The 24514-nt window shown below is 41.4% G+C and overlaps 1 protein-coding gene across 1 annotated transcript in view; it reads right to left on the bottom strand.

Annotated features, from left to right (window-relative positions):
• Window positions 1-13788: 13788 nt before the first annotated feature.
• The window catches only part of CLIC3 (chloride intracellular channel 3), a 65891-nt gene continuing 55165 nt past the window's right edge, over window positions 13789-24514 (bottom strand). The window contains exons 5-6 of the mRNA XM_030206042.1: window positions 20622-20797; window positions 13789-14345 (exon numbers count right to left, since the gene is read on the bottom strand). Of these exons, the coding sequence (XP_030061902.1) occupies window positions 14184-14345; window positions 20622-20797 (338 nt within the window). The 3' untranslated portion in view covers window positions 13789-14183. The remainder of the gene's footprint in view (window positions 14346-20621; window positions 20798-24514) is intronic.

Consider the following 24514-nt stretch of genomic DNA (forward strand, 5'->3'; position numbering starts at 1 on the left):
AGGTTAATTATGACAAATCTGAATTTATGGGTATCACCCTTACTGAAAGTCAGGAGGAGGAGATACTACCATCTTTTGTCTTTCATAGGGCACGGACCAGTTTTCGCTATCTGGGTATACAGATCCCCAGGGACATCTCTAAGCTCTATGCCCTGAACTATACTCCATCGTTTCAACAACTGCAGAGAGACTTGAGCATCTGGAAAGATGGGTGGCTATCGTGGTGGGGTCGGATTTCGGCACTTAAAATGAACCTATTGCCTCGTTTACTGTTTTTGTTTCAAACACTTCCCATATCGGTGCCACAAATAGAATTAACGAGCTTACAGTCTGAAATATCTAGATTTGTGTGGGGTGGGTGCCCTCCGAGATTGGCCAAGACAGTGATGTGGGGGTCGGTGGAGGGGGGGCAGGGGAATGCCCAACGTAGTGTGATACTATTGGGCAACTCAACTGAAGCTTATCTCTTGTTGGAGCTGGGGGGAACAGTTCCCTACAGCCACACTCGAGCAACACTTTGTGCATGAATTCTTTGGATGCTGCACTCTGGGCCTCCCTTACTAAAAGAGCCTACAAGCAAATGGCGACTAACCCGTATGTGTCCTACAGCCTATCCTCTTTGGACTTCTTCCCATACCTGCAGGTTAAGCACTATACTTCTAGTCAAGGTTGGTTGAGGGAGGATCCTGATGAAACTGAGCATTTTGAAAATCTGTGGGTATCAATCGGGAAGCTTCGGGGCACTATCACCCATGTATACCGGTTTATTAGGGGGATAGCTTTTGTTAAACACCCCTACATGAAGGCATGGGAGGAGAACTTGGGGAGTGAGTTAAGTGTGAATGAGTGGAAAAGGATTTGTCTGGAGGTGAAAAAAGCTTCTATATGTGTTTTGATTAAAGAAAATGCATTCAAAGTTCTAAGTAGATGGTATTATACTCCGGCCAGGCTTATAATTATGTTCCCTGGGACTACAGACATATGCTGGAGGTGTGGGAATGGCACGGGGACTTTGTATCATAGTTGGTGGTCTTGTGAACACCTGCAGGGGTATTGGCAGGGAGCCACACAAAGCCTATCTGTAAACCTGGAGATCCTGCAAAACAGGAACAGGATCTGCAAACCTGGAGATCCTGTTACCGTGTGATCCGAAGTGGTGCCTGCTCGGATGGGGCAATTGTAGAGGATTGAAATGGCAACGCCGCCTCAAAAGACTTTGTTTAGCAGCGGCAAAGACTGTTATTGCTATCCACTGAAAACGGAACATTGGACTGACTTTAGTTAACTGGCGTTCCAAACTCAAGTTGTTGGGTGAGTTGGAAAAATTGACTGAACGCCATTTGTGGAGATATAACTCTACAGCTGAGGAATGGGTACATCTGGACCAATTATCGGGTAAAGATGCAGCAGCTGGGGGGGGGAGGGTAGGGGGTAGGGTTCTAGGGGGGGTAGTGTGGACAGAGACGTTATAATGGGAGTCTGGTTCTATGGAATGGGGAGTACGGGCGTGGGTGCGGGAATGGGGAAGGATACATTGGATTTTTTTTAGGATTAATGTTGTACATCTTTGATTATGAACAGTTTGCTGTTTTTCAAATTTCAAATGTCAATAAAAATTTATTGTTGAAAAAAAAACACAATTTGGAAGTGTCTGTATACAAATGCTAGAAGCCTTAAAAAATAATGATGGGAAGGTAAGAATATATAACACAAAATGAAGAGGTAGATATACAGTGGTGGAAATAAGTATTTGATCCCTTGCTGATTTTGTAAGTTTGCCCACTGACAAAGACATGAGCAGCCCATAATTGAAGGGTAGGTTATTGGTAACAGTGAGAGATAGCACATCACAAATTAAATCCGGAAAATCACATTTATTTGCATTCTGCAGAGGGAAATAAGTATTTAATCCCTCTGGCAAACAAGACCTAATACTTGGTGGCAAAACCCTTGTTGGCAAGCACAGCGGTCAGACGTCTTCTGTAGTTGATGATGAGGTTTGCACACATGTCAGGAGGAATTTTGGTCCACTCCTCTTTGCAGATCATCTCTAAATCATTAAGAGTTCTGGGCTGTCGCTTGGCAACTCGCAGCTTCAGCTCCCTCCATAAGTTTTCAATGGGATTAAGGTCTGGTGACTGGCTAGGCCACTCCATGACCCTAATGTGCTTCTTCCTGAGCCACTCCTTTGTTGCCTTGGCTGTATGTTTTGGGTCATTGTCGTGCTGGAAGACCCAGCCACGACCCATTTTTAAGGCCCTGGCGGAGGGAAGGAGGTTGTCACTCAGAATTGTACGGTACATGGCCCCATCCATTCTCCCATTGATGCGGTGAAGTAGTCCTGTGCCCTTAGCAGAGAAACACCCCCAAAACATAACATTTCCACCTCCATGCTTGACAGTGGGGACGGTGTTCTTTGGGTCATAGGCAGCATTTCTCTTCCTCCAAACACGGCGAGTTGAGTTCATGCCAAAGAGCTCAATTTTTGTCTCATCTGACCACAGCACCTTCTCCCAATCACTCTCGGCATCATCCAGGTGTTCACTGGCAAACTTCAGACGGGCCGTCACATGTGCCTTCCGGAGCAGGGGGACCTTGCGGGCACTGCAGGATTGCAATCCGTTATGTCGTAATGTGTTACCAATGGTTTTCGTGGTGACAGTGGTCCCAGCTGCCTTGAGATCATTGACAAGTTCCCCCCTTGTAGTTGTAGGCTGATTTCTAACCTTCCTCATGATCAAGGATACCCCACGAGGTGAGATTTTGCGTGGAGCCCCAGATCTTTGTCGATTGACAGTCATTTTGTACTTCTTCCATTTTCTTACTATGGCACCAACAGTTGTCTCCTTCTCGCCCAGCGTCTTACTGATGGTTTTGTAGCCCATTCCAGCCTTGTGCAGGTGTATGATCTTGTCCCTGACATCCTTAGACAGCTCCTTGCTCTTGGCCATTTTGTAGAGGTTAGAGTCTGACTGATTCACTGAGTCTGTGGACAGGTGTCTTTCATACAGGTGACCATTGCCGACAGCTGTCTGTCATGCAGGTAACGAGTTGATTTGGAGCATCTACCTGGTCTGTAGGGGCCAGATCTCTTACTGGTTGGTGGGGGATCAAATACTTATTTCCCTCTGCAGAATGCAAATAAATTCATATACTTTCCACAATGTGATTTTCCGGATTTAATTTGTGATGTGCTATCTCTCACTGTTACCAATAACCTACCCTTCAATTATGGGCTGCTCATGTCTTTGTCAGTGGGCAAACTTACAAAATCAGCAAGGGATCAAATACTTATTTCCACCACTGTAATAGGAATCTCTGAGACCTGGTGGAAGGAGGAAAATCAGTGGGACAATGTGTTATCGGGGTACAAATTACATTACAATGAAAGAGTAGATCAAATTGGAGGGGGTGTGCTATATGTTAAAGAGGGAATTGAGTCAAACAAAATAAACATTCTACATGAAACAGCACCATGGAATCTTTATGGATAGAAATTCCATGTTGAAGGGAAAGAGTGTACCATGTCTATGTCTATGCCTTTTTTCTTACATTCTGCTATGTTCTCTAGAGTTCCAAGCAGATTACAAATCAAGAAGCCAGAACAGTCAAGCGAAGTTAAAATAAAGATTAATCTAACAGATGTAATTTAAACAAATAAGCTTTCAACATTTTATGAAATGTAAGGTATACTGTTATGGTTTGAATTTGTATCGGCAAAACATTCCAAATCAGAGAAGCTTGATAATCAAGTCTGCCAGAAACAATTATTTTTTACTTTAAGCCTTTAGGACTAGGAAACTGCAGAGCGAATGAATTGTGTAATGTCATAGATCTTAGTCTAGAAAATGGACCAATTAGCTTAGTCAGATAAAAAGGAGCAAGAGCATAAAGCATCTTAAAGATCAGAATGCACACCTTAAAGTGAAGGGCTATACTACAGACTGCCAGGACAAAACGAATAGACAGATGAAATTAGGAAAGCTGGCAAATTGGGCACTAGTATAATAATGGGCGATTTCAATTACCCCAATATTGACTGGGGAGTACTAGGGAGGCAACATTACTAGATGTAATAAATGACTGTTTCTTAGAGCAACTGGTACATGAATCAACGAGAGGGGTTGTTATTTTAGATCTAGTCCATAGTGGAATGCAGGGCTTAGTACGAGAGGTAATGGTGATGGGTCCACTGGGAAAAGTAATTATAATTTGAGCTAATATCTGGAGTGAAGTCGATGAGGAAATTGTCAGTAGGAGCATTTAATTTTTGAAAAGGCAACTATGATAAGTTGTGGAAAATGGTAAAAAGAAGCTAAAAGGATCTAGATTATATTTTGTAAGTTCTCTTGTGTTTTCAGATGACAAATATGCATATACTACAAACTCACACGTTCACCCAGGAAGTAGGATATGACAGATACCTTTAATATGATGCCAGCAAAATAATCAGCTCACACAGCTTCTGGTTTCATAAGGATGGTATTCATGCAGTCTCTAACCTTCCGTGCACAGGGAGGGGGCAATGAAGGGTCTGGTCTGTAGAGATTTGTGGCACCATCTCCACAGTGTGCAGAGATGGAATATCAGAGTAAAAAGCCAAAGAAAAGAAAGAATAAAAATAAAGCTCCAAAAAAGTTCCCCTAAAATATACCAGTGCAGTTATATTTTTGCTCTGGACATGACTAGAATGACCAATCGGAACATGCACACCTACAGTGAAAAAGGAATGTTTCTCTCCCTCAGTTACTAACTGATAAGGGGGTGGGTGAAGGTCTCTGGCTGTGACAGGGGGATTCATAGACAAAGTACTGCAAACATGAGCATGTCAGATTAGAAAAACAGGTGAAGCCATGAATATCTAGGGAGAGAGACCTCTAGAAAGGCCTATTCACAGAGTATGTGGGCCCAATTTCTACTGAAAAAAGCAGGTTTGTACCATTCTGCATCATTCCACCTCTTGGAAATTGGGGTCACAGATGTGCCTTATGCAGCAAGTTGTGCATATGATCATAAGCAGATATATCATAAGTAGGATAGTTAGGACTAAGCAATATATATCTGTATGATAGGTGTTTCCTAGGAGAAGGCCTAAGGTATTTCTAATTTAATTCATTATTATATTATATCAGCATAAGTAATTGCTCTATTTACAATTCATTTCTGTAGTTACTTATGAGAATAAGGCAAACCAAAATTACTATTATATAAGGCAAGTGCTTTGTTGCAATAACGCTAATACTAAATATATTTTATTCAGATCTTCTTTTGCCATTCTTGGCAAAGAACACACTAACCCACTTGTGTGAAATGTAACAGTTCAGTCAAGTTCAGTTCATGATGGTCTTGCGTAGAATGTGGCTCTCACAGTTCTTATTGTATGCAGAAACGTCTGTTTTGTTGCACATTCAATGGTCATTTCAGTTATCGCTTCTGCAGCAGCATGAAGTAGCTGAGGTAGCTGTTTCAGGTGGTCATCAGCCCAGGTGCTGAATATCAGATGGCTGTGGTTGATGTGCTCGTGGGACAGGTTCCATTGTTCACAGGTAATGTGACATCCTGTCAGCAAGAACAGGGTCAGCAGTATTTGGACCATTCAAGGTTCTTATCATATCCAGAGCTCCCTTTTCTGGGTTCACAAGTTCTTACTGCAATCACACATAAAAACTTTCTTTGTACCTATGCCTGTCCTGCCTCAATGTGAACACTTGTGTATTCCTATCCCAAAGTATCCTGCAGTACCACCTCTGTTATGTGGTATGTATTTGTGCATCTCTCCCTATCAGGATGTGTAACTGCTAGTGTTGTGTAGCACTGTCTCTACAGATGTCCTTAATGATACTGTCCCATCCTGCCTGACCAGGAGAATTGATCCAATGCCACAACCATGCATTGCCCCTCTCGCCAGAGCCTGGATTTCAGGTTCTGAGGACAGTAAACTTACATGGTTCAAATACGGTGTGGCTCCCCCAAACTAGTGGGATTGTTTCACTCAGGGTTTGAGAGTGCATATTCTAGTATAAGCCCCCTTGACTGAGTTTATTCAGGCATTCAGTCAGTTCTTCTGCTCTTGGCTAGCAGGCATGTGGGAGATCCAGATGATCTCAGGATCAGTAGCCCACAGCAATCTCAAACTTCTTATAATGACCAGAGACTGAACCAGTACTGCTGCAGAGTATACTGAGAAACTTTGCTTCTCAGGTAAGATCTCAGAGACAACCAATTGCAACATAATGATTTACAAGTCTAGTAGTCCTTTGCGCTGGGCCTCTTTCACTCAGGGTGACTTTTCCAGATACCAAAGTGCAGGCATTCATTCTGCCCTGCACCCGCCCATTTCATAGACCAATACTGGCCCTGACACTTCGTAAGTATTCAGGCTTCCTTGGGCAACAAAACCTACATGGTTAGAGGGTATTGGATGATATGCAAATTAGTCTATCTTCAAAGCCTGGCCTTATGCAAATCAGGCTCTTATGTAGCCTCCTCCTACCAACACTGTGGGGGTGATTTGCCCTTTAATACAGTTCTCTTTCAAATAACAATGTTGAACTGAGCCCTTTCACTGGAGTACTAGGAACTCAGTTTAACAGCCTCCATCCTTTAGGGCAATATTTCACTAACACCTTGCAATCCTGTCCTCCACCTCCAGCTGTTAGTCCTAATTCCAAAACAACACAGTGTTCGTTCCAAATTGCAATCCCAACAACTTTGCAAAACTCCTCTTCAATAATCCACTAAGCACAACTGTTTCTGGGGAGTGTAGTTTGGCAATTGGCACATCCCTTCCTGATTGCCCAGGTCTTACCTGGCCCCACAGAACTACATGTCTCATCTGCTGGAGGTGTAGTCACCTCGTGTACTTGGGGCCTTTGGACAGGTTGGTGGTTATTGGTCCAAACTGACTAGAGGGTGAGCATCTTCACCCTTGGTGGCATTGGTTCTTGGAACTCTCAGTTGTCAAGTAGAAAGTACTTACTCCTTCCAAGGAGATGTACTGTGGTTCGCCCACCTCTTGTTTTATGGTCTGAGGACCATGGCATTGGGCCTTCAGTGGGGTAGGCAACTGTCTTATGTTCCAGTACTAGGTGCTAGATAGGCATCACTGTGATCTTTACTTCAGTACCTTGACTGGACACTAGTCTTGCTGGCAGAGGGTTGCTCCCTCTGGTGGTTGCAAAGTTGCAGCTACCCATACTTGACCTTCTTTGGTAACTGTTGTTAAGTTGCTGGCAAATTGCCTTGCTTCCAGTTCAGCAGGTAATCCCTTGCCTGGCAGGTTCTTGCATAGTAGGGCCTCTGTGTGTGCCAAGGCCTTAGTTGTCACAGGTCCCTATGACAAAGTCTCTGTTTTAGTAATGATTACTACTGAGGCCATCTCTTCTTATAACTTTGATGACTCTCTGGCTTGTAAGTTGGGTGTTGGGGACCTCTGGCCTCAGTGCTCAAGCCTGTGTTTCTTACCCATTTGACTATGGGTAGGCCTGTCTTCACTGGAATTGGTCGGCTTTGCTTGGAGTAGGGTCCAGCAGATAGCTGGCAGTTGCTGCTCCAAAGGTGGCTGCATATTCTGTAGTGCAGAAAGCTCTACGAACCCACTTTTCCCTCTGTTGGTGGATTCATTCCTGTTGGGTTTGTCTTGGTTACATGGTTTGTTGTGATCTGATAGATTGTTAACATGGGTATGGTGGTGGGGGTGGGGGGGGGGTGGGGGGTGTATTTTTTTTTGGGGGGGGGGGGGACTGTGGACTTTGTGCTTGTAGATTGGGTTTCTTTGCTGTTATGTGTGTATTATTTTGAGATTTCCATAGTTTACCACAATTTCCTTTATGTTATATATTATGAAAACTATTTCTGAATAAATATTTACAGTTAGAAATACATCTGTAATTCAGTTTCTGACTCAACCTCTAGGAGATATTGTTGCTTAGATTTGTAACTTCTGATTCAGAAGGTGGTGTGGGTTCACTGGGGCCTGGTGTCTGATGTTGTATGCTGGCTTGGGGCACATCAGTACCTGGCTCAGACCTACATGAAGCTAGGTTCAACATTGACCATACCCAGTTATTATACAGACTCATAGCAGAGGTGCAATATCACATCTGCTGTGTCTCCTGGATCATTTCTCCTCCATCTTTGTGTCTCCCCTGTAGGCAATTAAGTGCCAATGTGCTGGACGGAGGGATAACAGTTGGGATCCTTTGTATAGGATTTGTTTCAGTCTGTGTCCTGGAACTTGTCTTCCTTTCTGTTTGTACAATTGCTGCTGAAACTGGATGTCTCACTATCAAGTATGCAGCTTCAGTGTAGCTACAAATAAACATTATCTCTATTTGAGCTGTCTCAGTCAGGATAGAATCTGTACAATGGGTTTCTCTATGCAGAGGTGTGTCTGTTTCACAAGTTTACTAGGGTCAGTGAACTGAAGGGCGAGCACAGATATTGGGGCTTCAGTTGCACTAGTCAATTCTATTTATATTCCCTCTCCTGTGCCAAAACTTTCTGTGTGCATCCTTTTGCTGGCAGGAAGGAGGGCTTTGCTTTCCCACCTTGTGTTCCTGTATCTGGCTGTGGAGACACACCCCTATCATCTAGGGATCCCAGGGTTGACTTAGATTTTGGTATGCTTAAAAGTATGCCTCTCAGATGTGCTGGGGTTTGTTTCTCCCCACCCTCTTGTACTAAATCCTGTACGTGCTGTGCATTTTCTGTGGGTCAACACCTGATACCCACAGATGAGGGGAGTTTATCAGATGGTATTAGTATAAGCAGTTGCCCCGCATCAAAGTTTTCTGGTTCTAAGGGAACAGGTGACATGATTATGCTCTTTCTTTCCAGTTTTCCCTCTATGTAACAGGCTATCTCTCAGATTTACTAGAATATTTTCACCTTAGCCTAATAAATAACAAAAGATAGGATTAACAGAGGCACTGGCCAGAGTTGGGCTTCTCATAACAAAAACACAATTCTAATGAGAAAGCGTGTTGTCGTTTTTTTTGTTTTTACTTAAACCACGCATTGCAGCGCTCCCGTGGAAAAAGAAAATCCTGCCCGAGAGCACCAACACAATATTTTACCTTTATTAGCACTAACTTATCTTCGCTTTTTGACACCATTTCTTTAGCGCTGAGCAAAAAACTGCCGGTGGTGGCGGAACCTCAGCCTCCGCAGTCTGCCTAGCTAAAGATAAAGAACCCGCTCTGCAAAAATGCTGAACATGTGTGGCAATGTGCATACGCCTGCCCCAGCGCCACTGCCGTTAAGCAGCACCAGGCCCCCCTTGGAGGCCAGGCCCTGGGAGTCTTGCCCCCCTACCCCCCTGTCGGCGGCCCTGTGTGAGAAGCTGTCCTCTGCCAAACTGTATTGCAGCAGAGGGTTTGCCGCCCCCTACTTGCACAGACTTCTATTCAAATGAAGTTTGTGAGACACTAACAATTCACATTCCAGAGACACGTTTTCCCTATTCTTAATTTCTTTCTTGCTGCCTACCTCTCCTCTGTTTGCAGGGTAATCAGGGCCTCCACCCTTAGGTAGCTGTGACCTACAATCTGTTTGCATGGCTAGTGTGTGTTCTGTACCTGTTTTTCATTCCCTTCCCCTCTTTCTTGCTAGTTTCTGTTTTAGCTTTCTTATTATTGGTGTTAACTTTCCTTTAGGAATTCCTTCAGTTTCCATAAGCTGTGAGGAAACATCTACATTTTCTAATGTGTCCTTTCTATGGTGCTTCATGATAAGAAACAATTCTCTGCTTTCATTTTCAACATATTGTGTACTGTTATTTATTGTCAGAGTAACTTTTAAATTTGTACTGTCTGCTTCAGTCAAAGGTACAGCGCATTCCTGTTTCTCAAATGCCTGTTCTCTGTTAATTAGCAGACAGGTCATTGCGTTGACTTTGTTCTATTGCTGACACAATGATAAAGGAGGATGGAACTATTGTCATATGAGGAAGGGCTAAAGTGATTAGGGATCTACAGCTTGGAACAGAGGTGGCTGAGGGGAGATATGATTGAGGTCTACAAAATCCTGAGAGGTGTAGAGCGGGTAAAAGTGATTCAATTTTTCACTCTTTCAAAGTTAGATGGAAATACTTTTAAAACAAATAGGAGGAAATATTTTTCACTCAACAAATAGTTAAGCTCTGGAGGATGTGGTAACAGCAGTTAGCTTAGCGTATCTGGGTTTAAAAAAAGATTTGGACAAGATCCTGGAGGAAAAGTCCATAGTCTGCTATTGAGACAGATGTGGGGAAGCCACTGCTTGGTAGCATGAAATATTGCTACTATTTGAGTTTCTTCCAGGTACTTGTGACCAGTGTTGGAAGCAGGATACTGGGCTAGGGCTAGATGGACCATTGGTCTGAGGCTATTCTTATGTTCTTATAGTGTGAAGAATATGATGACATTTTTTTTTTTTTTGTAGTTGCATTTGTACCCCACGCTTTCCCACTCATGGCAGGCTCAATGCGGCTTACATGGGGCAATGGAGGGTTAAGTGACTTGCCCAGAGTCAAGGAGCTGCCTGTGCCTGAAGTGGGAATCGAACTCAGTTCCTCAGGACCAAAGTCCACCACCCTAACCACTAGGCCACTCCTCCACTCCATTTAAAAAGGTAAGGGTTTCTAAGAATTTTGTGTCATAAAGAACAGACCAATCCAGACTTGGTTTTGTCCATTGCCATATATGAAGTTGTTCCTATTTCCCTTAGAGATGTAGGGACTACATTTCCATGCATGCAGTGAGACAAAACAATGACTGGATCAGCTTGGATGAAAACACAGTCTCAGCTCTTTTTTTGTCTTCCTCCTGTTCTCACTAAATAAAAAATAAAAGAATCCCTGCAATTCTTCAGTGTTTGTAATTAGTTAAGCATCCTGCCTGCAATGTTTCGTTGTATTCCGAGTCTTGGTGCAGATTGGCCTGTACCTGTAGTTTTTAAGGAAATTTGGAGTCACAAGTTCATGCACACAATTGACCAAAATCGTGACTGAACTGCTGGCAGCTTTACAGAGGTCAATTGTACAGTGAAAATGGGATGTGATGGGGATATCAGCATCAGCTCTTGCTGAATAAAAGCTAAGTGGAGTTTTACTGCTCCAGCACAGTTTTGCAGGGCTGGTGTTAGACATTCAGGTGCCCAGGGCAGAAATCAGGGAAGGGGTCTGAATGCTGGCCTTCAGCCTATGTGTCCTTCAGCTTGAGGCAGACTTAGGGCCTCCTATGGTATGGGGGCCCAGGGCAGTTGCCCTGTTTGCCACCCCCTAACGTCAGCTCTGCAGTTTTGTTTACAGAACCTTTTCAGATTGGACATGTATTGCTACTGATCAGACCATGGTGCTCTTATTTCATAAACGTTCATGACTGTGCTATAAGAACATAAGCATTGCCATACTGGGACAGACTAAAGGTTCATCAAGCCCTGCTGTTCCCATTTTAGCTTCCTGATATTTTCCCATGTTCCTTCCTTCTAAGCAGGGCAAAGCTTGTTTTCTAAAAGACGTGTCATGATTATTCCCAAGCGCTGTCCTTTTTCTCACCTGTCCTTATCTTTTATTATCGTTTATCATTTATTATTTACTATACCATTACTTATTGCTAGCAAAACAGAACGGTTTACATAAAAGAAAAAATTTAAAACATATAAAAACACTCATAATAACATCTAGGAAATCCAATAATTGATAGGAAAGCACAGCAAATCAAACATACAATAATTAGTAACAAACTAATAATCCCGAATAACCACACACTTAACATGTATCATAATTCAAGCTATAAGACTGACATCTCTTTCTTAAAATTTTTTTTCCTCTATTCTGCATTGTCATTAAATGTATTTTGAAAAAGGTATGTTTTTAGGGCTTTTCAGAAACAAATGTATGTATCTTCAAGTCTTAGTAGTTTTGGAAGACTATTCCAAAGTGAAGGCGATAAATAAAAGGAAGCTGACTTTCGTGTGGATTCCCATCTAGCCCTTGTTAATGGAGGAATAACTAATCTGTTATCTGTTAACGATGTAAGGATACGTATCGGTGCATATGGTATAGTAAGATTAGCCAAATATAATGGAGTTAGTAAATGTAGCTCTTTATATGTCAAGATATAAATCTTATATTTTATTCTGGCTTCAATTGGAAGCCAGTGAAGCTGTATAAGAGTGGTGTAATTCTATCATATTTTGATGTGTGACAAATTACACGTGCTGCAGTGTTTTGTATCAATTGTAACTGTCTTATATTTGTCTTTGTGATGCCTGCATAAATAACATTGCAGTAATCTAAACGAGAAATAATATATGCATATGTTAGCGTATGTAGAGAATCTTTATCCAATTAATTTCTTATTGAACGTCCTTTACTTGGGGGCCCTTTTACTAAGCCGCGAAAGCGTCTACACGCACCCAATGCGCGCAAAAATGGAGTTACCACATGACTACTGTGTGGCTCTTGCGGTAATTTCACTTTTGGCGCCCGGCCAAAATGCGCGTCCAAAAAATTATTCAGATGTACGTATTGGATGCACGCCAAGTAGCACTTGATGCACGTAACTCATTACCACCCCGTTACCGTGCGAGTCTTTACCACTAGGTCAATGGCTGGCAGCAAGGTCTCAGACCCAAAATGGAAGAGTAGCAATTTTTATTTTGCCGCATGTTCATTTTCGGCAAAAATTTTAAAAAAGCCTTTTTTACAGGCGCACCGAAAAATGGATCAGCATGTACCCAAAACCCACGCCTACACCACCGCAAGCCATTTCTCAGCACACCTTAATAAAAGGATCCCTTGATAATGTAATAATAGAAATAAATTAAAAAAGAAGATAATAGCTTTTTATTAGATTAACAATACATTTTTGACTAGCTTTTGAGGGCAGAAACTTCTTCAGCTCACTCACTGCTGTTTGAGAATCTTAAAACATTTGATGAGCTCTGGCCATTTCTTGGTTTTTCCAGGGTAGATGTACATTTTAGATGAGATGGTTTTGCCTTGCTCTTTTGTGCCTGAGGTTTTCTTTTTTCTTTTTGTCCACCATTTTCAGTGGGTAAAGAAGCACTACGACATCAATATCCAACCCCTTTCCTTTGCCCACCCGATTTCCATGGTTTTCAGGGGCTTATATCATATGCTCATTAATGGTGTCTTATGGCAACCACAGAGACTAAATTCCTCACCTGCTATCATGGGTAGAAAGTCATTTTCATACCAAGATTTAACTACAAGGGATTTCTACTGATGGAACATCCCTCCCCTAATTCTTAATTCAATACATTTCAATTTTCCACACAATCACTTTATTTATAACACATAGCTTAAGATAGATTGAACTTTAAATTAAGGACAGCAAAGGCCAACACAAATATCTGAAATGAGATATGGCAGCCATGCTGTCCATCTCTTCTCAGATTTAAATATGACAAGGCGGACTAAGGGGCCCTTTTACCAAGCTGCGGCAAAAGGGGGCCGGCGCTGGCGTCGGCGTGTGTTTTACATGCACGCTGAGGCTCCCTTTTACCGCAGCTGGTAAAAGGGAAAGTCTCGCTTTCCTGCAGGAAATGGCCAGGCGGCAAGTAAAGCATTTGCCGCGCGGCCATTTCAGGGGGGAGCCCTTACCGCTGTCCATTGAGGTGGTGGTAAAGGCTCCCACGTTAACCTGGTGGTAACTGGGCAGCATGCGGCACTGCCCGATTACCGCCGGGTACAGTCTGGCGCTACAAAAGTAAAACAATTAATTTTTGTAGTGCCGGAAATGACAGTGCAGTAGGGGTGGAAGTACCACCGGGCTGCTGCAGTAGCCTGGCCGTACTTCCGTTATAGTGAGCAGTAAGCCTGCACTGGGCTTACTGCCGCTTAGTAAAAGGAGTCCTAAGAAATTCACAAGAAAACAGGCACTAGAAGATATTACTTGGTTAACTACTTTCATACAATCTCCCAATAAAAAAATATACATATTTTTTATGTTTAAATATAATGGGTCTTTTGAAGAAATGTTCATTTTTTTGTTTTGACCAATAGTATTTTAGGAAAGAAAGAGGAGAATAGTTCTGCTGTAGCTCCACCAAATGGAATGAAAAGGTCTTCTGTCTTTTTCAATAGTCCTTTGAATAGGGTAGTGATGGGGAGGTGTAGGATGCTAGTCAGAGAGACAAAGGTGATGCAAGTACAGCAGGAGATGAGATATATGTGCTTATTTCTGAGGCCTGACCACAAAGCGGTAAAACAACAGGATCTCTTCAGTGGATGGGCAGGTGTATTTAAACTCCTTCAGTTCTGCTGTATTACTCAAGTATCTGGAGACCCCCTTCAGGTCCGTGGGGATCTCAAACTGCCGGTAGTACTTGCATACAGTCTGTAATGGTTGAAGGGTAAAATTAGACATTTTTTCTTTAAAAAATTTCAAGCAGTATCAATATAACAAGGTGATGTTCTAAAGTGCAGAAAACCAATGGAGCTTGGTGTGCTAAATCATGAAATAGTGCCCATTATAAAAGCATGCACATTATTTTGACTTTTAACATGTGACATGCCCTTTTTGAAAAATTTCCGCATTCACAAGTAGTAAACTTACATGTGTAGTTTGCTACTTGCAAAATTTAATGCAAAATTCTATGTTAATGAGTTGCTATGATGCAAAATAATGCACAGCAGCTCATTAGCTATGAATTTGGTGAAAAGAGTAATTTTGTAAGCATTTTCCACCTTTAAAGCATATTTTGTACATGGAAAATGATTCTTATGTTGAAATCATTTTTTAGCAAGAAAATATCAAACAATCGTAACAGTAGATACACCAACTAAATAAAACAATGTATACTTAGCTCCAAAACTCAAAATATTTGCAGTTGTATTTTGAAAATGTCAGCCTGTCATACAAGAATAAGAACCTTACACAGAAGAATGGTATTACTAACCTAATCATGCCCTTCCCCCTCCAACCCCAACCCTCCCATTCTTAAAAAATTGCATGGATGTATATGCATGCATCCTGTTAAGAGCATGCATTCTTTATGTGATCTGTGCACAGATATTCCCTGAGCAGAGCTGCCATAAAAATGCTTTACAAAATGTGGACATACATGCATGGAGGGGCATTTTCCAAAAGTTGTCTAAATCAGAATTGGGACATCCTGCTCATAAAATAAAAATTAAAAAAAAAAAGGTCTATCTCACAGTCAATTTCAAAGAGAAAAAACATCCAGATTTTCTGTTCAAAAATGGCTGCAAGATGGATGTTTTTGTGCTGAGAACGTCCAAAATGAAACGTCCAACTTATGATCGGAAAAAAAACACCCCAGAGATAGGGACATCTGGCATCATTTTCACACAGACATCTAGGCAGAGAAGAGGAGTAGCCTAGTGGTTAGTGCAGTAGACTTTAAACCAAGGAATCCTGGTTCAAATCCCACTCTTTTATTTTGTAATTGTGAGTCCTCTAGGAACAGAAAAAATGCCTATTGTACCTGAATGAACAAGCCTTCAGGTGGCTTCTGTTTCTGGAGGGCTCACAATTAAAAAAACAAATTTTGAGTTGAAGTGGAATTTGAACCAGAGTCCCTTGGTTTAAAGTCCACTAGAGTATTCCTCACACTTGCTGCTTGATTTGGTCAGAAAATGTTTGTAATACCCGAGGAAAGGAAGGGAGGCAGTAACCACTGGGAAATTATGGAAGGACCATGCCTTAATCCCTGCAGTGGTCAGAGCTCCTTTGTTTTTTATCCTAAATGTGATTGAAACAGGTCTAACTTAGGACGTCCTAAATCTAAGATTTGGGAGTTTCTTCCTGTTCAGTTATCGCTATTAGACATCCTGTTTTTTAGGCCCGCCCTAGTCCCACCCCAAACTCTTCTCCAACATGCCCCTGCTATTTGGACGAACTGCAGTGTTGGATGTTATTATTTTCTGTGTTTCAAAATTGCTATTTGGACGTTTTTGGCAGATAGGCATTTTTGGGGGCATGTGCTTTTGAGATATCTATGTGCTTTGAAAATCAGCACCATAGAGTACATGTATGTATTTATTCCTGCCTCAGAGCAGGTGTAAATTTGTGCAAGACTATTTGTGCACTACTGCAGGTCACTGTATGACCATATTTTATAAAGGCACTTATGTTATCTTTATAAGGTAAAAACACTAAAACCCTCAATAAAAATGTATATTATTTATAATTTTAATGGACCATCATATTAGATGCATTTGTAGGCCAAATATAGCCAACAGTAGCTTTGAGATGTTAATCATTATTCTATAGAATGAAAAAAATCTTATTCCTCCTAATATTCAAAGCAATTTAAATGGCCTGGAGAGGCTCCTAGCTATTTATATCGCTTGTCCAGGGCTAACCTGTGTCTTACTGGTTAGTGGCGCTGAATATCCGTGCCTAAACCAAAACTGCTTGGGGTGAAGTCGGTATTTATGTAGTTCAGTGTCAATATTCAGCTCTTAACTCCATAAGACAACCACATAAATTGTACAGCTTCTGCTCAGTGTGCTCTTGCGGCTCAGAAAGCGAATAGAATGTTGGGTATTATTAGGAAAGGTATGGAAAACAGGTGTGAGGATGTTATAATGTCGTTATATCGCTCCATGGTGCGACCGCACCTTGAGTATTGTGTTCAATTCTGGTCGCCACATTTCAAGAAAGATATAGTGGAATTGGAAAAGGTGCAGCGAAGGACGACTAAAATGATAGTGGGGATGGGACAATTTCCCTATGAAGAAAGACAAAGAAGGCTAGGGCTTTTCAGCTTGGAGAAGAGACAGCTGAGGGGAGACATGATAGAGGTATATAAAATAATGAGTGGAGTGGAACGGGTGGATGTGAAGCGTCTGTTCACGCTTTCCAAAAATACTAGGACTAGGGGGCATACGATGAAACTAGAGTGTAGTAAATTTAAAACAAATCAGAAAAAATTTTTCTTCACCCAATGCGTAATTAAACTCTGGAATTCGTTGCCGGAGAACGTGGTGAAGGCGGTTAGCTTGGCAGAGTTTAAAAAGGGGTTAGACAGTTTCCTAAAGGACAAGTCCATAAACCGCTACTAAATGGACTTGGGAAAAATCCTCAATTCCGGGAATAACATGTATAGAATGTTTGTACGTTTGGGAAGCTTGCCAGGTGCCCTTGGCCTGGATTGGCCGCTGTCATGGACAGGATGCTGGGCTCGATGGACCCTTGGTCTTTTCCCAGTGTGGCATTACTTATGTACTAAAGTGCAGTCCTATGTTATATGGTTCATCTGAATATTGCACTTAACCGCTTAAGTTTTAGTGGCCAAAATACAATTGCATATTTAATGCCATTGCCGGACAAATTCACCATAATTGTCAACATGATATTGTTTTGAGCAACTAGTCTGCATCACGGTTTACTTCTTAATTTAAAATTCTTCAAAAAGCTTCAGTTCAATGAATGGACAGTAAAACCTTTTGAAGAACTTTAAATGAAGAAGTGAACCCTGATGCAGAGTAGTCATCTGAAACATGTCTGCAATTAGCGCTTCATATTTTTGAGATCAGTACTATTTTCAACTTCACAATGATGCACTTTTTTGAGTTTGTGCATATATTTAATAATATATATATTTTTTTGAGTAAAGATATTTTAAATAAATATAATTAAAATACTTCTTGATTCTATGGATTGATAATTAAAACCCTAAGTTACTTTTGACTATATTTGGTCTAGAAATGCTTCTAATATGATAGTCCATTAGAATTATAAATAAAATACATTTTAGTTTGAAGTTTTAGTGTTGCTGATATTTCATTTTTCCTCAAATTTTGGATTATTTTTATTAACTGGCCTTCATAAGGTAAGTATATGTCTGGGAATTTTTTATAGGCACCTTATTATCAAATTACATTGAAATTGACTTTGTCATCTCAATATATATTATGAGATAGGTTTGCACCCGCACTGCCTGCATTGTATGCAAATTTCTGTCATGCAGCAAGGAAGGGTCCATCAGAAGGACTGACTGGGCTATATATAAATTTAAATAATTTCTATTATATATGATTAAATAAAAGTTTTGATATAGAATATATGGAATTGTGTCAATGATTATATAATTAATTGTAAATCATTGTACTAGATTTATAACCCTGTTGTATTGTAGGAATGCATATTCATTAGGGATATCCTGAAAACTGGCCCCATTGGTGCCCTCAAGGACTGGGTATGAATACCATCTAGCAAAGGTGAGGTCTATATTTTAGATGCCAAGTCGTTCCCAGGGCCCACAACTATTCCAGTTGCCATAACATATCTAATAGGCAGGAACCACTTTTTGTTGATCAGAATCTTACCATTTCTTTCCTTTCTAACTAAAACAAATCCCTTTAGTCTTTAAAGGGCAACTTTCAAACAAAGTGGCCATGTATCTAGTTACAGGTTTTTTCACCCACAGACTTTACATCAGTTTTCAAAAGATTTAAGTGCATACTTGTAGGAAATGCCTGAAGTATGTACCTAAGTGCACCAGAGTGGGTGTTAGACATACTGGGGTCCAGAGCAGAGCTATTACTGAAAAAGGTGTGAGCAAAATCCAAATAAATAAATAATGAGGTGAGGATACTGGAGAGAAAGATGACAGTAGAAACAATAAGAAGTAGCCAAGAGAAGGTCTATAACATTCCTAACTGGAACAGAAAGGCCAGAAGTCTTCTAGCAATGGGCAGGACAAAAATATTCATTTTGTTTCATTTTCCGTGTCATGGACAGCATTGTTTGTTTTGTTTTGCTTTGGTGGTTAGAGTTAATTTTGTTTTGGGAGCAATGTGATTAAGAGTGTGCTCTTTGTAAACAGGACACACTATTTCAAACTAATGTGCACTATTTGCAAAGACTGCACACCATGGTTTATGCACATGCTCTGGTTTGTGCAATGAATGCACTATTTGCAAATAGTGTGCCCTTGTTGCAATTAATAGTGTTCATTATCAACAAATGAAAAAACACACACACACACACACAAGATATTGTGGGGGGGGTTTTCTGCTTGTTTTCAACATGAATTAGTAGTCCATGTCTAGAATTTCTAAGTACATCAGCACTGTTTTTCCTGGATACTCTGAGGGGCATTTTCAATATGATGTCTAAGTTGTTGGACGTTTTGCACTAAACATCCCAAATCCAAATAGAAAACATGACAATTTTTGAAACTGTAAAATGTCTAGCTTCCCCCCCCCCCCCCCACACACACACAAAAAAAATACCATTTGTAACAAGGTTTTGTGCTCTGTGCATTTATTTTTTAAGGCCATTTTTGGAAAAAAAAAAAAAAGGTGCAAGTGAAAAATGTAGAAAATCAAGCCTTTGGGATGTAGGCGGGGCCAGCATTTTTAGCACACTGGTCCCCCAGACATCCCAGGAGAACAATGGGCACCCTTGGGGACACTGCTGTGAACGTCATATGTGGAGGAGTGGCCTAGTGGTTAGAGTACCGGTCTTGCAATCCAGAGGTGGCCGGTTAAAATCCCACTGCTGCTCCTTGTGATCTTGGGCCAGTCACTTAACCCTCCATTGCCTCAGGTACAAACTTAGATGGTGAGCCCTCCTGAGACAGAGAAATATCCAGTGTACCTGAATGTAACTCACCTTGAGCTACTACTGAAAAAGGTGTGAGCAAAATCTAAATAAATAAATAAAATAATGCTCCCAGGTACACATCTCACCATTGCTCTCTTACCTTGTCTGCTGAGCCCTTCAAAACCTACTATCCCCAACTGTATATCACTACAAGAAGGGGGCACCTATATGTGGGTTTCTGGTGATTTTTGGAGGGCTCACAGCTTCCACCACAAGTGTAAGGTAGGGAGAGGTATGGGCCTGGGTCCACCTGTCTACAGTGCACTGTACCCACCACTACACTACTCCAGGGACCTGCATTCTGCTCTAATGGACCTGGCTATAACATCTGAGGATGACATTTATATATATTTATATATATTTTTGTTCTTCCATCTATAGACATCTGTTCTGTTATATATCATACACAATTCACATACTGTATTATGGGTTTTAAAAAAATTATTTTCATATTTATATTTAATAAAATTATTTTAATACATAATATTTTTGGAAACGGGTTTTATAATGTTAGTTTAATTATATATAATCGATCTACCATTTGTTCCCTATGATGTTCATTTGATGGTATAGTAACAATCTATGTATTGATTCAGTCGACATTTCAGATTCTTGATCAGTGAATTTGATTCATAATAAGAATGAAAAATTTAAAAAAAAAAAAATTTTTTTTTTAAAATTTATTTTTATTTATACATTATGTTTGTTATATATGGTGTGTTTTTACATTTCTATATTTGTTGTAATGTATTTGATTCAATTTGTTTTTATTTAATCATATATATGTTTGGTTGTTATCTTTTAGACCCCTGATGAAGGTTTTTTTAAAAACCGAAACACGGACCGTGTTGGGTCCTCAATAAAGTTTTTTGGAGCATCTCACCCCTGATCCTGGCTTGATCTCTTGAAACTGTGTTTCCACTTGCTTCTCTCTTGTGTTGAACTTTTGTGGAAATTTTTGGACCTTTTATTTCTACGGTTCAAGGATAACTTAAGCAGAATTAGCACATTAAAAGTAAAAGGACAAGAATTTACTTTGACGATGTGGAGCTTGGGCAGCATGCTGCAGTCAGCCAGTGTTAAGGAGTCTCCATCCAAAAATTTCCTACGTGATTCTTGGAGCCCGGGCTCACTCTTCAGTTCATACTCCAGGGGTGTGAGAAGGTACTTGTCAAGTTTCAGCAAGGACCTTAGAAGATTCTTCTGAAGAGCTGCAGCCAAAAGGTGAATTCATTAACATTGAATTGGGTCACACGTTTGCAATTTAGGTTTCAAGACAGATCTTGTCGCTAACTAGCCAAGAGGCCCAGAAAATATGTAGGTAATCAAAGTAGTTCCCTCTCTCACTCAACTTTCAAATCTTTTCTGAAGACATTTTATGTATTTATTTATTTAAAATATTTATAACTTGCCCAACCATAGTTGTGTGCAAGGCACAAAATAAATAAAAAAAGAAGAATACTGCTCCCCAAAGCACAACACAAGAACAAAGAAAAACAACTGGGGGAGACCAATGTAATTCCAACCAGAGGAAACAATTTATTGATAATACTAAAAATGTGTAAGATACAAAGGGCCCTGTTTACTAAGGTGCACTAGCGTTAGTGCATGCTAATTTTTAGTGCTAAAAACACTAGTGTGCCTATAGCACGGCTTAGTAAACAGGGCCCAAAGGCTGATAAGTCCAAAATATCAAGAAGACTGAATGGACTCAACACAGTCCTGCGTTTCAGCTCAGCAAGCGCATTTTTAGTATTATTAGTAAATCATTTCCCCTGGATGGAATTACGTTGGTCTCCTCCCCCAATTGTTTTTCTTTCTTCGAGGTACAGAATAAGACACAAAACATGCATCTGGTAACTCTTCCAGTCTTCCTAAAATTATGAATAGTCATAGCTAGCTCTCTTCTTGATTGACTATGTTCTTCTTTTGGAAAGTAGGTTTCCATCTGTGTTCTGAGGAGGGAGTTAGTTGGGGGTTGATCCAATAAGACTGATGCAAAATTTTAGCTCCTCTGCAATAAGTAGATAGTATGCAAATTAGTGCTGCATGTAAAAGTGTGTCCTGACAGAAAAAAACAATACACTGCTGTAATAATATGCAGCCTTTTGTTTCATTAAAGAATAAAATACCTTTCTGTCAGTATATCAGTGGTGATGGCTCATGTACTGACAGGAAGAGAGATGTTTAAAAAAAAATCAGGCTGCCTTCCTCTGGGTTCCCTCTATTCCCCCAACACCCCCCCTAAAAGACTACTGACTCACTGTGATGAGAGTCAGGAGTCTTTTAGTAAGAATGTGCAGGTCCACTCTTTGAAGGACAGTGTTTGCTTGTTTCCTTGTAATTTTGCTATAATAGCAAAGCTTTTGACATGGTTCCCCACAGGAGACTCTTAAATAAACTTGACAGGCTGAAGATAGGACCCGAAGTGGTGAACTGGATTAGGAACTGGTTGACGGACAGACACCAGAGGGTGGTGGTTAATGGAATTCGTTCGGATGAGGGAAAGGTGAGTAGTGGAGTGCCTCAGGGATCGGTGTTGGGTCCGATTCGGTTCAATATATTTGTGAGTGACATTGCTGAAGGTTTAGAAGGTAAAGTTTGCCTTTTTGCAGATGATACTAAGATTTGTAACAGAGTGGACACCCGGGAGGGAGTGGAAAACATGAAAAAGGATCTGCAGAAGCTAGAAGAATGGACTGGACTAAGGTTTGGCAATTAAAATTCAATGCGAAGAAATGCAAAGTGATGCACTTAGGGAGTAGAAATCCACGGGAGACGTATGTGTTAGGCGGTGAGAGTCTGATATGTACGGACGGGGAGAAGGATCTTGGGGTGATAGTATCTGAGGATCTGAAGTAGAGAGTTGCATGGGGACAGAAATCCTACCCATCCCCGCCCGTCCCTGCTGGAATCTTACCCGTCCCCACCCATCCCCGCTGGAATCTTACCCGTCCCCACCCATCCCCGCAAAAATTTAAACCATCCCGACCCGTCCCCACCCGTCCCCGCAAGAATTTAACCCATCCCCACCCATCCCCGTAAGAATTTAATAGTACATAAAGGAAAGTTCCAGTCAGCTCCCTTTCTGGATTTGAGCCACAGCACTGTAGGCAAGGACGGACCGGAAGTTGGAACTTGGAACACTCTGGTGCGCACATGTAAGATTTGTCTCTGATTCACTGGGATTGTGTGCTGAGAGGCCGCCACATGCACGCGCCAGTAGGTCAGATGACATCTGATTCTCGTGCCTGTGTCAGAGCTGAGGTCTGTGCACCAGCCTGGGAGCAAAGAGGATTAATAGTAACAAAGTAAGTGACAGCAAATAGACCTGAACGGTCCATCCACTCTGCCCAATAGTCACACTCATGATCAATTCATCATTAAATCAACGAGTGTGATATTATATACTTGATTATGGTCTTTCTTTCGTGTTTCTGGAACAAAGACCACAGAAGTCTATCTGGCCCTATCCTCATGTTCCAACTGCTGGAGTTGCCGTTGAAGCCCACTCCAGCCTATTCGTCTTCTCATTTGTGGGACACAGACTGTAAAAGTCTGTCCAGCACTGTCCTCATGTTCCAGCCACTGAAGTTGCTGTCTAAGCCCTTTCCAGCCCATCCTACACCAGATTGCCATGTATGAGACACAGAACATACAAGTCTGCCAGGTATCAGCTCTAGTTCATCACAGCCAGAGTCGCCATCTAAGCGTCACTTGACACATCCACACACATGCAGCCATTTAAGGTTAGCTTTTATATAACTTCCATTTTCTAATTAGAGATCCTCTGTGTTCATCCCACGCCTTTTTGAATTCCGTCATCATTTGTGACTCTACCACCTCCTTAATGGAAGACTTTCCACATTTATGCTGTTAAAGCAAGGAAGAAGAGGAGGAGGAGACAGCACTCAAATAAATTGGTATTCGGTAGATGAGAGGCTGGTGCAGGTGCAGCTTACACTTCCACGGGAAACCCACAGAACTGGTTCCATCCCCGCGGGAACCCCGCAGGAATTGCCTCCGTCCCCGCGGGAACCCCGCAGAACTGCTTCCATCCCGCGGGAACCCCGCAGGAACTGCCTCCGTCCCCGCGGGAATCCCGCGGGTTCCGCGGGATTCCCGCGGGGACGGAAGCCGTGCAGCTCTCTAATCTGAAGGCTACGAAACAGTGTGACAAGGCGGTGGTCATAGCTAGAAGGTTGCTAGGCTGTATAGAGAGAGGTGTGACCAGCAGAAGAAAGGAGGTGTTGATGCCCCTGTATAAGTCGTTGGTGAGGCCCCACCTGGAGTATTGTGTTCAGTTTTGGAGGCCGTATCTTGCTAAGGATGTAAAAAGAATTGAAGTGGTGCAAAGAAAAGCTACAAAAAAGGTATGGGATTTGCGTTACAAGATGTATGCGGAGAGACTTGCTGACCTGAACATGTATACCCATGTATACCCTGGAGGAAAGGGTATACATATATATTAAAAGCATGAAGCCGGCAAAAGAATTGGTTGGACTGCTAGATGACCGAGGAGTAAAAGGGGCAATCAGGGAAGACAAAGCCATAGTGGAGAGATTAAATGAATTCTTTGCTTCAGTCTTCACCGAGGAAGATTTGGGAGTGATACTGGAGGGTGGCCAATGTAACGCCGATTTTTAAAAAACGTTCCAGAGGAGATCTGGGAAATTATAGACCGGTGAGTCTGATGTCGGTGCCGGGCAAAATGGTAGAGACTATTATTAAGAACAAAATTACAGAGCATATTCAATAGAAATCAAACAAAATAAAACATGGAAAAGAAAATAAGATGATACCTTTTTTATTGGACATAACTTAATATATGTCCAATAAAAAAGGTATCATCTTATTTTCTTTTTCATGTTTTATTTTGTTTGATTTCTATTCATAACCTTTAAGAGTGGACTAACACGGCTACCACA

This window comes from Microcaecilia unicolor, chromosome 6 (genome assembly GCF_901765095.1).
Source record: "Microcaecilia unicolor chromosome 6, aMicUni1.1, whole genome shotgun sequence".
Taxonomy (NCBI): domain Eukaryota; kingdom Metazoa; phylum Chordata; class Amphibia; order Gymnophiona; family Siphonopidae; genus Microcaecilia; species Microcaecilia unicolor.